This window comes from Brienomyrus brachyistius, chromosome 15 (assembly GCF_023856365.1).
Source record: "Brienomyrus brachyistius isolate T26 chromosome 15, BBRACH_0.4, whole genome shotgun sequence".
NCBI classification, from domain to species: Eukaryota; Metazoa; Chordata; class Actinopteri; order Osteoglossiformes; family Mormyridae; genus Brienomyrus; species Brienomyrus brachyistius.
Window position 1 is genome coordinate 17,256,214 of NC_064547.1, and position 21,229 is coordinate 17,277,442.

Sequence of the window (21,229 nt, forward strand, 5' to 3'; positions counted from 1 at the left end):
TATTGCAAAATCTAAATGGTCAGAAAACCTAGATAAACTTCAAACGAATGGCTTGCGAAATCTGTGATTTCATTTTCATGTACAAAGTCGTGTACTGTGCTCTTCCCTACACTACAGGCAGCGAGACATTCCTCATCTCTGAAAGTTTCAATATTGCAAAGCTTTAGTAGGGAAAACGGAAAAAACAAATGTAGTGATTGAAGGCTTAGACTCCATATTTACAAGCTATATTGATCCTGTGAGGAACCAAAACGCCTTTCATTTATTGACAAGGGCTGCCCCCCCCAACTCCACCACCACCACCATAACCTGTAAGGGCTCAGGGAGGGGAGCTTGTTTACAATCAATACCAGTTATACACCTGATTGGCAACATGCAAGAGAGGCACCACAATGACAGCAGGGGGGGCCCTTCTGTCACAACACTGGGTTTTTAAAGAGGGTCCGGGGGCTTTTAAAAATGGTTTGTCGGCCAGCGAACAACGGCAGGGCCGCCCCTTAGGACCCGGAGGGCAGAGAATTACCCTCATACCACACTGAGCGGGCTCTGGACTGAACAATGCTAAATTTGACGGGAGGTAAAATATTCTTAGTAAAATGCCCGCGGAATGATGTCACTGTGACAGTGAGGAAACCCCTCGACAGCAAGCAGAAGGGAAGAGGCCCTGCCCCCACTGATCCAGGATCAGCACCACGGTCGGCACTGTTTATCTTACTGTCTCAGAATGAAAACAAACCAGGGAAGGGGCCTCAGTCTGGTCCTGGAAAAAGGGGGTTGTGGGTGTCGAGGCTGCTGTGGGTAATAGCTGTCACGGGGAGACTGGATTACAAACACAGCGGAAATAGCAGCCTCCTAATATGTCCTGAAGAACCGGCAGACGGCAGTTTGCTCATCAGCCAGGGGAACAAACAGCTTTATCCCTTCGTTATATTATAAAGGTTATTAGAAAGAGAGCTGCAGGATCAGAGCTGCTTTTGTGAAGGCAAATGAGCAGCCGGGTGCTTGAAACCCAACTGAACGCAACACACTGAATTCAGTTGGGGGGGGGGGGGGGGGTAGGCGCTGACAAATCACTTGCCGACAGTAGCTGCATGCCAGCAGTGCTTGGTAACGACACCACCGCTCCCACATCCAGCAGATAGGCTGTTTCCCCATAGGCCAATTCCCAAGGTTAGGGGCGTGGCCTTACTGCCAGCTGCAGAGGGGGCGGGGCTAGAGGTCACACCTCAGCTAGGCCTGGAACAGCACGCCCTGAGCGTAGTAGCCAGCGTGGGCTTCCTGCGTGGAATACGCCAGACCCAGGCCGCGTCAGATTCCAAAAGATATTCGGGGGCTTAGAAAAATTTAAAAGCATTTAACATCCCCATAATGGAGGATAAACAGCACCTATCTCAGACCTCCAGCATTGAATCCCTGTAATTCTAAACTGAAAATGCACTCGATGGAGGCAGGAGGGGAGAAAAGTAATTAATTCACGAAGCTTAAGACTCCAGAGCGACAGGCGGGTTAATAGAGAACGAAGTCACACGGCAGCGAACATTATTGCATTTAAGACATGGCCGTCGGATTCCTAGGAAGCTTCTGTCCTTAAGGATTACGAGCCGAGGGCCCCTGTGCTTTCAGTGGCAGGCAGAAGCAGTCCTGTAAATGGCTATAGTCACTCCTACGATTAAAGGTAGTAGCAAGAAGATAACATAAGCGAACGCGGAGTGCGTCAAGGAGGCCGTGACGGTGCGTAATGGCATGAGTCAGTTAGAAAAACGACAAAGGGGTTGGGGGATGGGGGGGGGTTTAAAACTACATCACCTTTTCAAAGATTATGGATAAAAGGGGCTTTTTTCCTCACACTGAGAAAAGACGGATTTATACAGATATAAGTTACAACACACGAGCCCACGGAGAGGACTTGGAATATGCAAATACAAAAAGAGTCTCATACATTTCAAAATTGTACGTCCCTCCCCCGTGTAAACGAGAACCATTTAAACATCGAGCGATAAGCGAGAGGAGCTGGAAGTTAAGGCATGGACAGGACATGGGGGGGGGGGGGGGGGGCGGGCATACCGCGAGCATGGAGGACGAGAGCGCGGATGTTGGGGTGAGGGGCTTAGATCCTCTTCTTCTTGAAGTATTCTGCATACTGGCTCTGGGACTGCTGGCCTGCGTACCCCCCCTCCCCTGCCGCGTCCTGGGGGGCCGGCAGGGGGTACTCTCGCTTCTGCCCTCGCGTCGTATTCTGGAGGGCACAGAAAAGGGGGCAGATGGGTACACAGATCCGCAGAGTACCTGCTATATTCCTTATAAGGAACGATGACATACCAATGGTAAATATTAAAAATGAAGATGACAAGATATTATTTTTTCTGGCCTGATTCCAATATTAAAACTCTGAGCATGTCGATACGATATCAATCTGATTTTTTTTTCCCCTTTAGCAACTACTAAACATTAAATTAGATATTTGTATCAATACATTTCAATGAGCGTGGTAAACATTCTGCATGTACCGCTGCAGTGACATGCAGGAAGATATGGTGGTCACATTGCTGAATGAAAAGCTGTGTGGCTGCGCTACAGGAAGACATCCACTGCCAGCACGACTTACACGATTCCGCTTCTTTGTTTTATTCACGACAACGTTCGCAAAAACGAACAGAAACATTTTCTTAAAGTGCAAATTGTGCAATCGGATAGAAAACGAATCATAAAAATATCACTGTAAACCCCAACTAACCATTTCTAGTCAAAAAGTACGCATAAGTCTCCAATACAGCAGAGTACAGATAAAACTTTTAAATAGTAATTAACCAAACTTTAGAAGAGTACATAAGACATCTAGTTTGTATAAATTTTACTGCATTTAGACCTAAGAAGAATCAGCACCTGCCTTATTGTACTTGGGCACTTTTGCAGTTTTCCCCCCACGTTTGCGTATCTGACAGTTCAGATCCGGTTATTCGCGTTTTGGGGGTCACTGCATTTTCACACCAGACACATGACAGCTCCCATGCACGTGTGACACTGAACACTTCCCAATACTGTCTGTCCCACTCAGGCTACAAGTGTTTTTGCAGTTTTTCAGGGTAGAGCTAATTCTGATAGAAACTCGCATCGGTTTCTTGCTCCCCCGTTATCCAATCCGCATTTTCTCCCAGTATCAGTCTGATGGTGATGAGTATCGGATAGGTGCCGTCTCTAATAAAGAACAAAAAACCAGCCCTCGGTCTGAGGGCACTCACGTAGTAGTACTGGTTCCAGTCAGTGGTCGTGGTAGGGGCCTGGCCACCAGTGGGCGCTGCAGAAGTGGCAGGCATGTGCTGAGGCCCGATGTACCCTGGTACCAGGGGCATTGAGCTGTAGGCGGGGACCACGGTCGTGGGGGGGGCACTCTGGGTGCCGCCATTGCTGACCGCATGAAGAGCTCCACCCAAGGCTGCCTTGTTGGCGTCGACATCCTGCGGGGAGCAGACGCGGGACCTGACACACCCCCTACTGGCAGGATGCAAAACTGACAGGGTGTGGTGATCCCCACAGCCCCGCCCCCATAGTCCTGCCCCCACAATCCAGTCCCCACCTTCAGGCCCTCACGGGTGTTACATCATGATCACTGATCTATCACTGGGGGCCCATTGTAGACGTAAGCACATCAGCACAAGTTATGGCTAAAATGAGGAAAGTTAAAGCTATTTTAATGTCCATCAATGGTGCTGGGGGTGACAGAATATGGCCGAATATGACAGAATATGGCTCCCAAACACCAGGAACAGGAACCTCAGGGAAATTTATTCAAAGCAACATCTGTTATTTGAGAAGGCAAGGTAAGACAGCCTGAGCCACTGGGGCTTAAAGGCCTTGCTCCAACAGAGAAATCACTCCAGGATGTGAACCGGCGACCTTCCGGTCACAGGTACAGCATCCTAGCCTGCTGAGCCACACGCACAAGGCAAGCAAAGCACAACAACAGAAGCCTCTCAGATCTCAGCATGTACAAATTAACAGGAAGTGAGAGAAACGAGAGGACTGAACATGCACTGGTGGAGGACAGTGAACTGAGCAGAACTGCACTGCAGGGGGCAGAGATGTGTAAGAAAACAGTGCTGGAGCGGGGGGGGGCGGAGGAGTACCTTGCTGGTGTCCCTTTGCTGGTACGACTGTATTGCTGTCTGGGACATCTGCGTCTGAGAGTAATACTGACTGACGGCCTGCATGTAGGAGCTGTAGTCCCCATAAGAGGTCGTACTTCCCTGTAAACAGAGGAGTGTGCAGTTATGGGGTGTGGCCAGAAATAGGGTCATGGCCAACAACAACAGGGGGCGTGACTGGCACCGGGGGTGTGGCCAAAAGCAACAGGGGGTGTGGCCAGTAGAGACAGGAGGCGTGGCCATCCTCGGGACTGACATGTGAGACAGATGGGCTTGTACTGGGACCACAGCTACCGGTCACCACTCCGACGGCTTTCCGGGACACACAGGCCATTTGTGTGAGTAAGGTAGCAAGTACAGGATGCCTTAAACACCTCCAGGACAACTACTGCCCACAGCTGAGGGTCGGGCTGCTTACCTGGTGGTAGTAAGTCTCTGAGTTGCTGGAGGTGGGTTGTGTGTAGGCAGTAACCTTCAAAGAAGGAGCAGAGGCTTAGGGTCAGTGGCCACCCCCAGCAGGAGTATTTTGGGAGGGGGGGGGTGGTGGTCATGTGCTCACCTGGGCTTGCTCCTTGGTGTAGTCGCTGGGGGCTGACTCCTGGGTGGGGCCGGTGTAGCCTTGGGCCTGGTAGTGCTGATACCACTGCTGTATGGCCTCCTGCCAGGCAGTAACATGGTTGGCGGGGTCAGAGGTCATCCCCTCCTCTCAATCCCAGTTTGCTCTCCTGCCTCCTCCGAACCTCCCTGTTCTCGCTTATTCATCCTCTGCTTCTGCCTCTCTCTCTCCGTCTCTCTCCGTCTCTCTCTCTCTCTCTCTCTGACTTGCCCACCTGCCTGTTTGCAGTACATGCAGCCAGTCTTGGCGCCCCCCCAGTGGAAGAAGAGCCAGCCAGCTGCCACCGGTGGGTGTGCGCCATGTGTCGTGCTGCTGGAGGTTGAGGACCACAGGGTTGCTGGGTGCCATATGGGCCGGAACACCCAGAGCCCGGCTAATTAATTAATTAATTCATTAATTAATCTTAATTAATGTCCTCCACCACGCATGGAGCCCGGCAACACGCCAGGCATGGCAGAGATGGCACCCCTCCCCCCGCTACATGCCGAGTTCAAGGGCGGTGTCATGCACCCAGCCTGCAGCCTGGCCTTGTCATACCCGTTCATGCCATTAGGGGGCGCTGGTTGCTCATTTCGGCACATGTGACAGCTGGCTGTGAGTAAGAAGCCCAGAGAAAGTTCCAGAAAGGCGGATAAGGAGGGCACTGTGATGTGACCCACGTTTGCCGCGTGCGCCGGTGAGGATCTGTGTCCATGCAGCGGCGTGCTTACCTGCGAGTATGACTGTGTGTACTGCTGTACGTAATCGGCGGGGGTCTCCGTGGTGTATGGGGGGGCTGGCTGCGGGGTCGTCTGTGGGGCACTCGGCAGCACGGTGCTATAAACCCCCCCGGCTGGCTGGACATTTTGAGCCTTGCTGCTGGGAGCTGATGGGCACAGACACCCTATTCAGACCGCAACTAGCAAGCTAACTTACAAGGTAATCCACTCTATCCTATAACCGCGAAGTGAACAGTAAATGGGATACAGCGGACATCCCCCCCCCCCCCCTTCCCCCACCCCAGCCCAGCCACCGAGTCTCGCACCCTGGAGGACCACGCCGGGCAGCACACTGGCCAGGTTCAGGTAGGGGTTGGAGGACACCTTCACGTCCTTGGGTGGCTCCCCCAGCAGCGAGGTCTGGTTGCTGGTCAGGGTCTGCAGGAAAGAAGGCAGCATTCCCCATTAATGACACTGGGCGTTCCCTTGGGGCGCCTATCCAGAGTAAAATTATGGGATGTGAGTTTTAATAAAGCATTAAAAGCAAGTCTTGTTAACGACAAAAACACGATGCGTCAGACTGCCTGTCGGCTGAAACCGCGGCACACAAGCTCACCCTGCCCAGCCCTCCTGCTTTGCTGCCCTGCCGTGATTTGGACCCTGCCAGCAAGGCGCTCACTATGGGGCTGGCCACCCCCTGCAAGAAACCGGATGCCGGCGCCCCCTGCTGCTTGTCCCCAGCTGGAACACCGTTCTGCTCCCCCCCGCTGGGGCCCAGATGCGTCCGGCTCGGCAGGTACGGTGCCTGGCCGGGGGCCTGCGAGGCGTCCTGAGGCAGCTCTGTGGGGGTGGGAGATTTTTAGACGTAGCAGGTAGAGGGTGCGGCTTCATCCACTTGCCAAGTGCCCCCCCCCCCCCCCCAATGCATTAAAATCCCAGACTGCTGCCTCTCAGCTACTTCTTGGAGACTAGAGGTGACTCTAGAGATTTTTTAAGGTAGGGGGCAAAAGAGTCATAATTCACACAGGGAGGCCAACATTATTATGAGCCAATCATGTTTTGAATCAGTGAGTGACAAGGGGGTCAGCCAATCAGCTTTCGGCTGGAACCACTGGGCCCATCCCTGTATGTGTCTGTTTTGGAGATCCGAGGATTAATCTTAAGAAATGGCTTCATTCAAAATGTACATAGCGAGGCGCCCCCTTTTGGTGAGAATTCAGCCTGTCGAGATGAGCATCTCATTTGATAGATAACCTTTGCGTTTGGAAGCAGAAAAGCTCCATTTCCTTATGAAGGCATGGAGACACGTGCATCGACACCTGTGCCACCGGCATGAGCATCTAAGGAACTGCGGGCATCTCCGTCCCACTCGCACACGCCGCTCACCGTTTGGAGAGTCTCCCAGCAGCCCCTTCCCCAGCGACAGGGGCCCCGTGGCCCTAAGGCTCATGGCTTTCTGCAGGAGCATCCTGGAGGGGTCACCCAGGAGGCTGGGAACCTGGTGGGGGAGAAGGCGGGGGGTTGATCCTGAGCCGCTTACAGACGCACGCCGGCAGGGAGAGTACGGCATGTAAAGCAGCACTTTACATTATGCAAATGATTCGACAATCTCTTTTTACAGAATATTAAGCATTTGAAAAAAGGATCCAGAGATGTACGAGCAAATGTAATGTCTCCATATTTCAGGGAGACGAATTACGATCGACAGCAGCTTTGAGCCGCATCTCGTCTTTAACGACACACGCGTTTCGGTCTTTCTACACAGACCCGATTCTGCGGTGCCGAAATGTCGCACCGCTATATGCGATCGTTCCTTATCGATATGCAAATAGCCGCGAGAGGCCCACGCAATGCAGCTGCGGCAGGATTCGCATCGAGGGACGAGGAGACGAGCAGAAATGCAGGTTGGCTGCGTCTCGGGGAAGGATCAGCGCCGGAGGGTTGGCGGGAAAGGACCGGAGGACGATGCCAACCTGAGAGCCGGGGATCTTTGAGGAGGCGGGGAGACTGGCAGGCAAAATTCTCACATGTGTGAGGGACACACACACACTTACAAACACACAGGTACACTATTCATATCTTTGTGGGGACTTCTCATTCTTTTCATTCTAATCCCAAAAATAAAAACCCTAACCCTGCCCGGCCATAACCTTAGTCATAAGTAACCAAAGACTTTTGGGATTTTTTACTTTTTTGATAGCAGTTACAGATAAAACTGAGTTTACCCTTGTGGGGACCGAAAACGTTGTCCCCACAATGTCAAAATAACAGTTTATCATCATTTAATGGGGACATTTGATCTCAACAAAGTAATAGTTACAACAACACACATGCATACACACACACACACACACACACACACACACACACACACACACACACACACACACACACACACACACACGCACGGTGCTCACATGCTTCTCTTTGATCTGCAGTAGCTGCTGCTGGGTCAGCTGCATCTGCAGTAGGTTCTGCAGGACCAGTCCGTTGCCCAACATGGCGCTCTGGAAAGCCGCCCAAAGAGCCACTATTTAATCATCAATAATAAAACAGAATAACAACAGTACCGATCACTATTCATTCTAAATCTGTTAGGCAGAGGGTCTGAATCCCACTGCGCAGTGACCCCTTCATGCGTATCGCCCAGGGACTGTGACCGGCTGTGCAAACCCTCCCTACTCCACCGGCACCTTAACTACTGTGTCACCTGGCACTGCTGTCTTGTGGAATATTAAAAAGCTCGGGGCAGTTTAACGTTTAAATAACAAAACCCCCGGAAACAGGTTTCCAAGCATATGACCTTCAAGCCCCACCCACAGAGCCCTAACCCTCCTACCCCCCCCCCCCCCCGCCACCCCCACCCTGGCACGCACACACGTACATACACACGGTCTCACCTGTTGCACCTTTCCCAACTGCAGCAGAGCCGAGGCGAGGGGGGGGGGCGCAGGAATGGCAAACCCTGGGGACACCCAAATTTCCCTGGGGAGGGACAGTAGAGCAGCGCCAGACCGTAGCACGGCAGTGAGATTCGGCTCCACCCAAGACTTATTTTAACGGAAATAGGTAGGAGACTTTAACATTTAATGACCCCCTAAATTTAGCCGGATAATCGCACGCTGCTCTAAGAGGCCAGGCCACGTCGGCTCCCTGAACTCATTCGCTCTCCCCGCGTCTGAGAAGTTCATTTTAATATCTGATGAGATGTTCATCAAGTGGCGGAGAAGCTGGGGCGAGTGGAAGGAAACAGACATTTGAAATGGACGGTGGGGACTTCATCTTAAAGGAAATAGTTCAGATGTAGGACTGTGAAACAAATAAGCCAATGATACGTGTGTTTACAGAGTGGAAATCTCTCAGCGTCAGATTGGATGTTAATCTCTTATTGGGTCAAGATTCTTTCATTAGGCTGATATGATTCTTAGCCAGACAAGCAAACTGGGCCTGACCCGGGCATTGGGTGGGGGGCAGGAAGGGGGCTCTCTCACCTCCTCTCTTGCTGGTGCCGGCATGGTATGGCCTCAGCAGAACCTGCAGGGCCGCCGGGTTGCCCAAACTGCTCAGCAGCTGTGCGAGGCTCGGTTCCGGGAGCAGACCCTTCTTACCGCTGGACATCTGCCCCCCCAGGAGACACACACAGATTTTTATACAGCGCCCCCTGGTGATGGCAGGTTCGCGACAGCCCTCTATCTCCTAGTCGCTCGGTCCTGCCCCCTGCTGGCCACATTTCCATTTGGGTTCGACGGTGCCCCTAGACCTCGACGGCCTCAACCGCCATAAAGATTATTACTGCTCAGCGTGGCAATAGAAAGTAGATCAATAGCCCCCCCCCCCCTCCCCCGCCTAAGCCCGTTTTGGAAGCTCTGATCAGCCTCGTTAAGGCTGTCACTGCTCCAGACCGGCAGCTTGCTGGCGAGCTGGACTCCATCTGTCACCATGGAGGAGAATAGTCCTACAGCGAGATTTTGGGGAGGGGCTGTGCTGTCTACGCACGGTGTGCTGCCGCCTCGAGGGGGGGGCCGCCAGCTTGGGGCCCCTGCAGGTCAGTCCTCATCAGCAGAGAATGACCTACTTTTTTTTCTGGATTTTCCTTCTGCGATTCCGCGGGATCGGAGTCCTCTGTACCGCGCATATAAATGTGACGTCCCTGGAGCAGAAGACAAGCCCCCCCTCCCCCCACTACCAGTCATGAAAAACAAGTCTGCCTGAATTCGGAGCACACGCCTTGTTGAAGGGGGGTGATTGGGGTTTGAGAGCCACACTGACATGCATGTCGCTCACTCAGTCCCGACGTGGGGGACGAATGAGACGCGCTGCCCCCGGTGGCTGTGAGAGGGAAAGCTGTCAGTTTGCATCATTCCGTCTGACTGGCCACCGCCTCCCTCTCCGCTCAGCACCATCGGACCTGAGAGGAGAGCCCATCTGCTCCATGCCCAGTCATCCCGATCGGGGAGGAATTCCAGAAGTACCTCCTGATTCCGTCATCATCCGCGCCCCCCCTCTGCCCTGCCCCCCACCCCACCGATAAATCCAAGGAGTGCTTTTGCAAGGGCCTCTCTCCCATTGTGGCTATATATTCACAGGCTATGCTTCTAATACCTGCCACACTCCCGGATAGATTTTACATTTTAAAACCAGAGTTCCTTCCTTCCGGAATCTTCCGTAATGTTCACTGCCAATACAAACACAATTAGGTCCTTTTCATGGGCTAATTCGCAACATCTTCCGCATCTCGGGCAAAAATAACCACGGCCCTTGGAATACACGCTTTAAACGGCGTATTATCCATTTTTATCCGGGCTCTATGTATAGCGACGCAGGCCTCTGAGTACTGTAATTAAGCTGACAGGGTGCAGAGTCTCCACCCCTATGTGTGAGCATGTTGAAGCGTGTTTCCCCAGCGAGCCGTAGATTCCATCAAGGAAAACCCTCTAGAAGAACGTCAGCAGAGCCGGACGTGTCCAGAAAGGGTAAGAGCCGTTGTCACGCGTGCCTGACGGGTCGGGGGGGGCGACTCACCGCCCCCTGTGCGGCGATCAGGGCCGCCAGTGTGCTCCTCCCCGAGGTTCCCGGCGTGCAGAAGGACACCCGGATCTCCCGGCCGCCGACCAGCCGCCGGTCGGTCTCCATGAGGACGGCCTCGGCCTGCGCAGCGCTCTCATACTCCACCACTGCGAAGCCGCGAGCATGGCTGTCCTCGTCCTGGGCCAGCTGCCGGGGGCAAGAGAGACGCACCATTAGACTTCAGTCACACTCCCCGAGGGATCAGGAGCTGCAGAGGAACGTGGGGGAAAGGCTCACGGAGGCAAACATCACCAAGGAGCGGCCGAAGGCAGGCCGAGTCAACCTTTTCTAAAGTGGGGGGAGGGTGACTTGGGGAGGGAGGGGAGTAATATCCCCTTGAAAAAAATGGCCAAATCGTAATTAACTCCCAGAATTTCTACATTTCCTTTACATCAACGGTTTCTAAATTATGTCATGTTTTAATGTACAACATAACACATTAAATTCATCAGCATGTCCTACTACCTACTATCAAGTGTTAATCCAACAAAAATATGGGAAGAACAGAAAAGTGTTTCAGTGTTTCAGTGAAGCCCATGACCAAAGGGGGGGGGGTGTTGTAGAATGGTCACGTGACAAGCAAGTAACCACAACCAGTCAGAACCGGCCAGATAATCTCAGACAAACCTTCTAAGATGCAGAAAACTCCTCACTGGTGACATCATTTCCCTGGTGATTAACATGTTACCTGAAGACCATTTCTGCATGGAGAGAAACATGTTTGCACTCCCATGCCGTGAAATTTGTAAGTAACACACCTTCACGCTCCTGGGTGTCTGGGAACAGCCTCCAGTGTTCCACCCCACATGGTGATCAGGATTAATTCCTACCCCCACCCTCCTTTTCTGTATTATACCTTCGCGGCTCTGTGGGGGGAGGCGAGGGTCAGGCGATAGCCCTCTGGGCAGCAATGCGCCGGCGGGGGACACTGACAGCACAGGGCCTCATGCAGACTGTGACCTCAGGGCCAGTGAGACGCCCCCTCTTGGTACGTGGGCTGGGCGGCACCGCTTCTGAATGCTAATGTAATCAGGGTACATCAGCGCGGGTGGAAAGAGTCCATCAAACATGGCATTTACAGCGCGCTAATGCGGCTCAGTCCTCTTCCTACAGGCCGCATCTCTCACACAGGCCGGTGACGGCTCACTCTTGACACCAGGATAATGCACTCGGAGTTTATAAAGCAGCCTGTGCCAGAGCGGAGTAAGTACCTGTCACCAGCTTGGGTGGAGAGCAGATTCAGAGAGGCTGAGTAGGAGCCAGCCCGGGGATCCGACAGAAAAGTGGAGAGAAGACAGCTGGGATCCGAAAGGAGAGCAGAGAAAGGCCAGTGATCAGGCAGAAAAGTGGAGAGCGTCCTGCTGGGGATCTGAGAGGAGAGCGGAGTGAAGCTAGCCGGGATCCGAGAGGAGAGCGGAGTGAAGCTAGCCGGGATCCGAGAGGAGAGCGGAGTGAAGCTAGCCGGGATCCGAGAGGAGAGCGGAGTAAAGCTAGCCGGGATCCGAGAGAAGAGCGGAGTGAAGCTAGCCGGGATCCGAGAGAAGAGCGGAGTGAAGCTAGCCGGGATCCGAGAGAAGAGCGGAGTGAAGCTAGCCGGGATCCGAGAGAAGAGCGGAGTAAAGCTAGCCGGGATCCGAGAGGAGAGCGAAGTAAAGCTAGCCGGGATCCGAGAGGAGAGCGGAGTAAAGCTAGCCGGGATCCGAGAGAAGAGCGGAGTAAAGCTAGCCGGGATCCGAGAGAAGAGCGGAGTAAAGCTAGCCGGGATCCGAGAGAAGAGCGGAGTAAAGCTAGCCGGGATCCGAGAGAAGAGCGGAGTAAAGCTAGCCGGGATCCGAGAGAAGAGCGGAGTAAAGCTAGCCGGGATCCGAGAGAAGAGCGGAGTAAAGCTAGCCGGGATCCGAGAGAAGAGCGGAGTAAAGCTAGCCGGGATCCGAGAGAAGAGCGGAGTAAAGCTAGCCGGGATCCGAGAGAAGAGCGGAGTAAAGCTAGCCGGGATCCGAGAGAAGAGCGGAGTAAAGCTAGCCGGGATCCGAGAGAAGAGCGGAGTAAAGCTAGCCGGGATCCGAGAGAAAAGTCGAGTAAAGCTAGCCGGGATCCGAGAGAAGAGCGGAGTAAAGTTAGCCGGGATCCGAGAGAAGAGCGGAGTAAAGCTAGCCGGGATCCGAGAGAAGAGCGGAGTAAAGCTAGCCGGGATCCGAGAGAAAAGTCGAGTACAGCTAGCCGGGATCCGAGAGAAGAGCGGAGTAAAGCTAGCCGGGATCCGAGAGAAGAGCGGAGTAAAGCTAGCCGGGATCCGAGAGAAAAGTCGAGTAAAGCTAGCCGGGATCCGAGAGAAGAGCGGAGTAAAGCTAGCCGGGATCCGAGACGAGAGCGGAGTAAAGCAAGTCGGGATCCGAGAGAAGAGCGGAGTAAAGCAAGTCGGGATCCGAGAGAAGAGCAGAGCGAAGCCGGTCAGGATCCGAGAGAAGAGCGGAGTAAAGCAAGTCGGGATCCGAGAGAAGAGCAGAGCGAAGCCAGTCGGGATCCGAGAGAAGAGCGGAGTAAAGCTAGCCGGGATCCGAGAGAAAAGTGGAGTAAAGCTAGCCGGGATCCGAGAGAAGAGCGGAGTAAAGCTAGCCGGGATCCGAGAGAAGAGCGGAGTAAAGCTAGCCGGGATCCGAGAGAAGAGCGGAGTAAAGCTAGCCGGGATCCGAGAGGAGAGCAGAGCGAAGCCGGTCAGGATCCGAGAGAATAGTGGAGCGAAGCCAGTCGAGCAAAGCTAGTCGGGATCCGAGAGAAGAGCAGAGCGAAGCCGGTCAGGATCCGAGAGAATAGTGGAGCGAAGCCAGTCGAGCAAAGCTAGTCGGGATCCGAGAGAAGAGCAGAGCGAAGCCGGTCAGGATCCGAGAGAATAGTGGAGCGAAGCCAGTCGAGCAAAGCTAGCCGGGATCCGAGAAGAGAGCGGAGTAAAGCTAGCCGGGATCCGAGAGAAGAGCGGAGTAAAGCTAGCCGGGATCCGATAGAAAAGTGGAGAGGATCCAGCTTTGATCCAAGAGGAGAGTAGAGGAGCCAGCTGGGATACAAGAGAAGGGCAGAGAGGATCCAGCTGGGATTCAAGTGAAGAGCAGAAGAGAGTGGATAGATGGCAGATGGATCAACAAAGAGAAAGAGAAGGATTGGGGGGGGGGTATTTTTACACAGTAGGTGGTTTTAAACCTGTCTGGCTAACCTCCAACTGCGCACCAAATTTACACAGATACTCACAATGGAAGAGCAACACAGTCAGACACCAAAACCAAGCCATGCATATGCACTGCATGCCAGTGCTGCTAGAGGGAGGCGACCTTCCCAGCTGGGGAACACTGGGTGGGCAGGAAGTGGGTGGGGTAGCGGGTGGGAGGTCCTGTTGAGACCGCGCCACGTGACCTTCACCCCCACCTGAAGCTACCTGCTCCCCTGCCAAACTGTGACAGTAATGCCCCCCCCCCCCCCAGCTGGGCCTACTGTCCCCACGCTGCAAGGGCAGAGCATGCTATCGAACCAGGCCATCTGTCCATGCTGCTCCCATGTTTACGCTCATCGATGAAATGCTGCATTTAAGCCCGTCACATAACAGCCGGGAAATCCGAAAGCATCCACAAGTACTCATAAGAGCCGGCGCTCGGCAAAGATGATGCAGATCTTTCACGCCGATGCACCACAGATCATCCCTGGCACAGCTATAACAGTCGGCCAGTAGAGCTCCGTTCAACAGCGTTAAACAATAGATAACGTTAAACGGCTCCCTTCCTGATGCCTCCCTTTGGTGCACGCGTTACTCCCACACCGCCCAAGCTAAACTGCCATTTCTACAGTTTTTTTTGGGATGTTTTTAGGGACTCCAGACACCCCTCTGTTACACACAGTGCAGGTCGCGCTCATCCATCCGGGGGGGAGCGGGGGGGGGGGGGGGGGGGTGTAGTCGCTGCAGCGAGCCATGCGTGGGTTTGCTCGAGCGGCACCGCAAGCGATAGAATGAAAATTACTCATCAAAACAACCGAAGACAGGAGGCAAAAAAAAATGGAGAGTTAAGGATTCGGCGAGATCTCATAAGAGATGCTGACAAACGTGGGGGTGTCAGGCCGTTACACTGTAAAAATACAAGACTCTCCGGAGCATCTGGGGGTGGGAGGGTGGGGTCACTCTGACAGGCCTGGACTCTCGTGAACCCCTTCGCTGACCTAGAGATGGCGCTGAGGAGGCAGGGCTGCCAATCAGTGCCCAGCCATGACAGATCAGTGGATCCATGTGTTTATAAACAGCCACAGAGCAAATGTCCTGGGTGAGAATGCCAAGCGGGGTCCTGGATGACCCCCCTACACACCAGGCGATGTCAAACTGGCCCGTTCGATTCCTCTGAACGGACTGAGAAACAGTTGCATGACAACCCGGAAAAAAATCTACAATTCAGATGAAGTGCAGCTCGGTCTGGTTACCATTGGATACCCAACTTCAAAAACTTTGCACTTTTCCACATAGTCTGCGCTCCAAAAATGAGTCATCTAATGCGCTAAACGCTTCAGAGATCCGTCCTGTCGGCCGGCCCAGAAGCAGGAGGGGTACCTTCCCCCTCCACGTCAATGAAGGGGTAGCCGGAGATGGAGCTGATGGCGAAACAGGAGGATGTTCTCTGAAGTCAGGAGCGGCAGCTTCAGGAGACCAAAGGCAATAAGAATCCTGAACACCTCTGAGAAGGAAGGACAGCGTGGCTACATCCAAATATTATATTTTGCCTTTTTATAAGAAAACAGCAACAAACACTCCCCCCCCTAAAAAAAAAAAAAATGCACCAAAGCCAAAACGACTTCCAAGAATTCGGAAACAGTCTGGCAGCAATGCATTGTGGGCATCCGTAGCGGGAGAATCTGGCTTCCAGAGGAGCGTGCGGATGCGGCGCCGGGAGAGAGGAGAAACCACGGTGAATCACACCGATGACCTCGGTCGCCGAGTCTGCCGATGCCGCAAGGACTCAGCCCGTGATTCACCACGACAAGGGAGGGGTGATGTTCAACACACAAGGCCTCACAAAATGCCCCCACCCCCAACAGTAATGTTGAGTTAAAGGTTAAAACAATCCTGTAGAGATGGGGACAGAGTAGCATGCTTGTGAACTCACTTGGCAAAAGACGGGCTTGTAGCGTTCGGAGAAGACGCTGGCGAGCTCCTCGGTATCGCTGAAGTCGGCCGGCAGCCTGTCCACACAGAGGCACTTGGAGTGGAGGAGCTCGGCTGTCAGCTGGTTGACGTCGGTCCACTGGACCACGAGCGAGCGCTCCCCCAGTGTGCGGCCCAGCAGCTCGGCCCTCGCCCGCGACGCCGAGTCCTTCTTCATGTACTCCACGAAGCCGTAGCCCTTGGAGTGGCCCGTTTGCTCGCTGTACACCAGGAAGCAGCGCTCTGTGTTGCCGTGGCCGCGCACCAGCTCCTCGAACTGGGCGCCGCTGAAGGAGTGCGGCAGGTTGGTGACGCACAGCAGCGAGTCGGTGGGCTGCAGCAGCACCGTGATCTCACGCCCGCGGATGGAGGTCTGGTGGAAAGAGCGGATGGCGTCCTGGGCCTGCCCGCCATTCAGGAGAGTCACGAAGGCTGCAAGACAGGGGGGGCGCTGTCACCATCCCATCCGTGCTGGGAAGCATCCCCCCCCCCCACAAAGCATGTAACAGTGAGTAAACTGTGCCCCAGAACAGAGTAATTAACAAAACTAAGGACCTCATCACAGCTGTTTGAGAAGAACTGCCATGCTAATTAAAGGCGAGATTCATAAATGGCTGAGGTGTGTCCATGGAGATCTTGTGAAGCTCCTAGCTTCACCCCGTCTTAGCCAAACTGTACACACACACACACACACACCATCTTACACTGAAACGATAGCAACCAGTGGGGGGGGTGGTGGCTCAGTGGCTTAGACCACAACACGCCTGATCGGATGGTCGGCAGGTCAAATCTCAGGGTGATTCCACAAGTTGGGCCGTAGAGCAAGGCCTCTAACCCCCAGTTGCTCTAGGGACCGTCTGACTATGTCAAAAATGCTCGTCGCAGCGCCGACAAAACCATCTGCTAAAATGTAAATGTAACTGTGCATCTCGGCACAGTGGGGTGTAGCATGCAGGGAAGCCAGAAGTGCAGCTTATGAGGGCAGGAGACTCTGGAAGGGGACACCCACCGACCCAGGAGAAGCCCTTCAAATTCACTCTGTAAACACCCCGTCTCCTTGGCAACCAAGCTAAGCTAGTTAATAATGCAATGAGTATGACATCAGGTTTCTGAATATTCCCCCAATGTACTGCCTGAGGGGGGGGGGGGGGGGGGGGGGGTTAAAATTGAGACCATGACTAAAGCGGCTACTTTTATCAATATTCAAGCAGGCAACATGAGAGCAGAAAGGGGACTGTGATTATGAGTGGAGAGCATTGATTATTAAATCAAAATTACGATAAAAGCTTCTTTGAAGCTGATACATTCACGCCATCTGCCTGTGCGGCCGGGTGGCGGCTCTGGGAACGAGCATCGCGCTCTTCACAGCCGCGGAATATGAAGCTCACATCCTCTTACATAAAGCATAATACCTGACAGTCAAAAACCTGTATTAATGATACTTAATGCTCACCAAAAAAAATGGGATACATTTGTTAAATAATAATAAACTTCAACGGTGACACGCTGCAGTACTTTTAAACACGAAGACCAACCTTTTTAGGTGCATTTTAGTACCGTTTCATTACTAGTTTTAGTGAAAACGCAAATGGCTGTAGCCAGTAGCAGCAGGAGCGTTAAGCGTAAAGGCCGGGTTATAATTCATCTGGCGGTAATAATTTATCATTTACCCAGCTAAGCTCCCAGTGGGAGCACAGACCCCTGACCGACACGCATGTCACACAGCATGTTAAAGTACCATCTTGTACGCACGTTAGGCTGGGCGCTGCTTCTCCTGTGTGCGTGTACCAGATGGACACATCGCATTAGCATGCAGAGCGCGTCGAGCTCCACAGTGCTGATGTAACACTGGGGTGTGTGTGTGTGTGTCATGGGAAGGGGGGGGGAGGCGGAAACCAACAGGCCCCCACCTGCTGCTTACAACACTCAGGCTGCCGTGGAGGAACAACGACCAGCTGGACCCCCTTCACTCCCGCTGCCACGAAGCAACGCTAGTGTGTGGTCAACAGGGGGAGACACTGGGGCTGCCCAGTTGGGCTCTTAAAACCCACACGCACATGCGACCCTCTGGGTGTCACGGACACACCCCCTACCCTTCATACCCACCCACACCTGTCTCCATATCAATTAACGGTGAACTCTCCCCGCTCTCGAGCGTCAGTCATCCCGAGCGGGCGGCAGGCACGGAGAACCTGGCCTCCCACACAGCACTGAGAGAGCGCCTCTCCACCCATTGAGTGGATGGAGGGACCCGGCCTGCAGACCGCCCCCCTGCCAGTGCAGTTGGACAGTCACATGCCCCTTAAAAGGTATACGGGGTAGCGTGGGGCTCAGTGGGTTCGGATGCAGTGACTGTGATCGGAAGGTTCAAATCCCGGGTTTCACTGTCGGGCCCTTAAGCCCTAATTGTTCCAGAGACTGGTCCTGATTAGACCAAGATCCTTGCTAGGTACAGAGTCCGCAGGGTGGAACTGCAGGGATTCTACCCAACAATATCTTTCATTCGCCTGAGCCTGGCTATCCTGAACCTCAGTCCCGCCATCTGTCAGACCTCCATCCCACTGTCTGGCAAGAATGTTTTATAAGGGAGTCCTGGCAAAGTGCCATAATCCCATCACTCTGGAGGAGGTAAACACGCCGGAGAGAGATGACTGTGTGTGATCAGCCCAATGGCACCCCTCCCCCCACTTGTTTACCTAATGCCAGCTCACTCCCAAAGCCAGAAATTCAGTTTTAAAAGCTTTAACTAGGCACTTAAGCAGAATTTTAAATAAATACACGAAATATAATGATTAACCCCAACATGACAGCGACTAGCCTTTTGCGCACATTTCAGGGAGGGTTAGGGAGTAACAACAGGGAAGTACACTTGGCATATTAAAAGGTGAAATATGACTAATAGGAAGGAAAGTGATGTGATAAACCGTCATTAAATTAGACATCCGGCTGGAATGTATGGTGGCCGGCAAAGCAAGTCTGTGGCCTTTAATCTACTGGAAAAAACTTCCAATCAAAACGGGGCTTTAGTTTAAACTGGTGGGGAGAAGGGGCCAGACTGCTGAACAGGAGATGTGGGGGTGGCACGCAGGGGGTGCACTTCGTGAAGGCCCTTCTTTCTGGATACTGGGGGATGGGTTAAAATACAGGCAGGAAAAAAATTAACAGACCACTCTATATTTTTAAACAAATCTGCATTGTTAAACCATGGTTATAAATAGTGGTTCTGCTGGCAGAAGGTGACGCTGAGCAGCAGGTTGCTTCCAGGTTCAAAATTTGTAAGACAGCAGCACATAAGAGCAAAGTGAAGCAGGAGACACTGGGAACGACCAGAAACCATCCAGGTAAAAGGCGGGAAGCGACAATCTGATGCCAGAGATGACAGTCAACTTATCCGACAGTTTCTCATGAATCATAGAACGACATCAAGTGACCTTCAGAAGGAATGGGAAAGGGGGGCTCCACTCTGTGTGTGTGGGGATTGCACCCCCCCGGCGTGTCACATGGATTTACTCTTGCCGTCCAAGACGTACAGTCAGGCTGACAGGCATCTCTAAGTTTGCGTGTGACAGGCTCCAGACCAGCCCCTTCCCAGGATGCGAAGCCTGAAGAACGGATGGATGGAATCATGCGTCACTACACCGAAAGAAAAAAAACTATGTATTAGGAAAAGGATTTAGATCCACATCCATCATCGGCAGCCTGGAGCCTTACCCAGGAAGGAGCGGGTGCCGACAGGGATGGGATGCAGTCCGTCACAGCGCACACACAATCACACACTGTGGACAGTTTATCAAGATAATATTCGCTTGTTTTTGGACTGTGGGAGAAAACAGGAGTTCCCAGAGGACACCCACGCAAATGCGGGGAGGGCATGTAAACTCCACACAGAGCGAGCGGGGGTGGGAATCGAACCTACAGCCCTACAGGCATGAGGCCAAAACTCTACCCACTGCCAACCCGCACCCTACTCGCGCCATTAAATGACAAAAATCAACAAAACACACAGGTTACCATACTAACAAGTAATCTTTAGCTCATGAATCAGAGCGAGTGGTTTTGAATTATCATCGTGTTTGCCTGAAATTGAGGTCTCGAACCTTTCCTAAAGCGAGCATCTCCAAATGCAAAGAGAGCAGAGGTCAGGACTCGCTGGTGCATCGTCGCCAAGGAGGAGGGATGATGTTTGTTACTGGAGTGAGAAGAAAATGCAGGGAGTCAGATTATAAAGCTTGTACAGGAAAGGAAAACCTCGCCGGTGTGGCTCAGAGTCGCCTCCTGCTGGCGGCTGACCTCAGACCACAACACGACAGCGACCCGCAACGGCACCCCACATCAGCACCCCACATCAGCACCGCTAGCTGCAGGGGATCCTTCACTGGCAGCCTCGCCATGAATGAGCCACTTGAATCGCGAGGGTGCCAGGCGGTCTCTAAGGCGACAAGGCGGAAAACGTGTGTGTGTGAGTGCGCCTGAGTGGGAGGGGTGCGGGGGGTGGGGGTGGCAGAGGGACTTCTCCACCCCCCCAGAAATGGCACACACTTACGTAATGCATAAAGCGCAGCAGGGAGCACAGGACTGGAGGCACTGTCACTAAACTGAGCCCTGTCTGTCCAAACCGGGGGGGGGGATGCTGTTGTACCTTTGGATAATGTGTTCAAACTGAACTGCTCCAGTAAACAGCAACACTGGGCTGATTTAAAAGCCGCCTCAGGGCCAGCAACAAGCAGATGGCTTCTGAATCTTCTGTAGAGATTCACACCTGGGGTGGGTGTGTGTGTGTGTGGGGGGGGTCAAATTAACCAATCAGAAGCAGCTGACGGGATCTGCATCCTGTGCTGCCGAAATATCAAAGAGGGAAGAAGCTTCTTTTTTATGGGATCTGGGGGCAGGTTTGGCACAGCCAAGCCCGGTCGTGGTGACAGTCCCTCCCCAGCCCGAGTCACCTATGCGAGCCAGATGTCACCCATACCATCACCCCAGATGGCAGAGTGCAGGCTAGGCCCTGCCCAGGATCTGAAGGCCAGATGAGGTCCTGAGTTACTGCTCCACCCTCAGTATTCAAATAAATCGTCCAAAGAGGCGAATCATCCGCCAATCAGAGGCTAATTAAAAATTAATCGGGTCATTATTGTATAATTAAACACACAAGACAGCAGCCAGGGTTACGGCGGCCCAGCCCAGCACAAAACAATAAGAGCCTCACACAAGCCAGTGATCCAGGCGGGGCGTGAAATGAAAATCAGTCACCAGCTCCGTCAAGCACCATCACAGAGGCAGGACCAAAGGGTCAACAGCAAATCCAAGGCTGAGAACAAAACTCAACACAATTCTATCAAAATACAAATGTTTCAGCTCAACAGATTAAAAAGCATGCATTTTTTTTGGGGGGGGGGGGAAAGCAGGTCAGCCAGTCTCCGGAATAATATGAAGTTAACGGACCACAAGACAGGGCACCCTAAGCTAACACCACGTTCATTTGCATCACAGTTTAGCATATTTAATGAGGGATGCCACCTGTTAAACATGATAAACA

At 53.0% G+C, this 21,229-nt stretch overlaps 1 protein-coding gene across 1 annotated transcript in view; it reads right to left on the minus strand.

Annotated features, from left to right (window-relative positions):
- Nucleotides 1-20: 20 nt before the first annotated feature.
- raver2 (ribonucleoprotein, PTB-binding 2) overlaps nucleotides 21-21,229 on the minus strand; it is a 28,510-nt gene continuing 7,301 nt past the window's right edge. Inside the window, 15 exon segments of the mRNA XM_048976182.1 lie at nucleotides 21-2,236; nucleotides 3,240-3,455; nucleotides 4,125-4,244; nucleotides 4,561-4,614; nucleotides 4,702-4,800; nucleotides 5,469-5,623; nucleotides 5,783-5,894; nucleotides 6,073-6,296; nucleotides 6,843-6,954; nucleotides 7,874-7,963; nucleotides 8,357-8,401; nucleotides 8,404-8,441; nucleotides 8,948-9,074; nucleotides 10,479-10,670; nucleotides 15,659-16,128. Coding sequence (XP_048832139.1) covers nucleotides 2,108-2,236; nucleotides 3,240-3,455; nucleotides 4,125-4,244; nucleotides 4,561-4,614; nucleotides 4,702-4,800; nucleotides 5,469-5,623; nucleotides 5,783-5,894; nucleotides 6,073-6,296; nucleotides 6,843-6,954; nucleotides 7,874-7,963; nucleotides 8,357-8,401; nucleotides 8,404-8,441; nucleotides 8,948-9,074; nucleotides 10,479-10,670; nucleotides 15,659-16,128 — 2,183 coding nt within the window. The 3' untranslated portion in view covers nucleotides 21-2,107.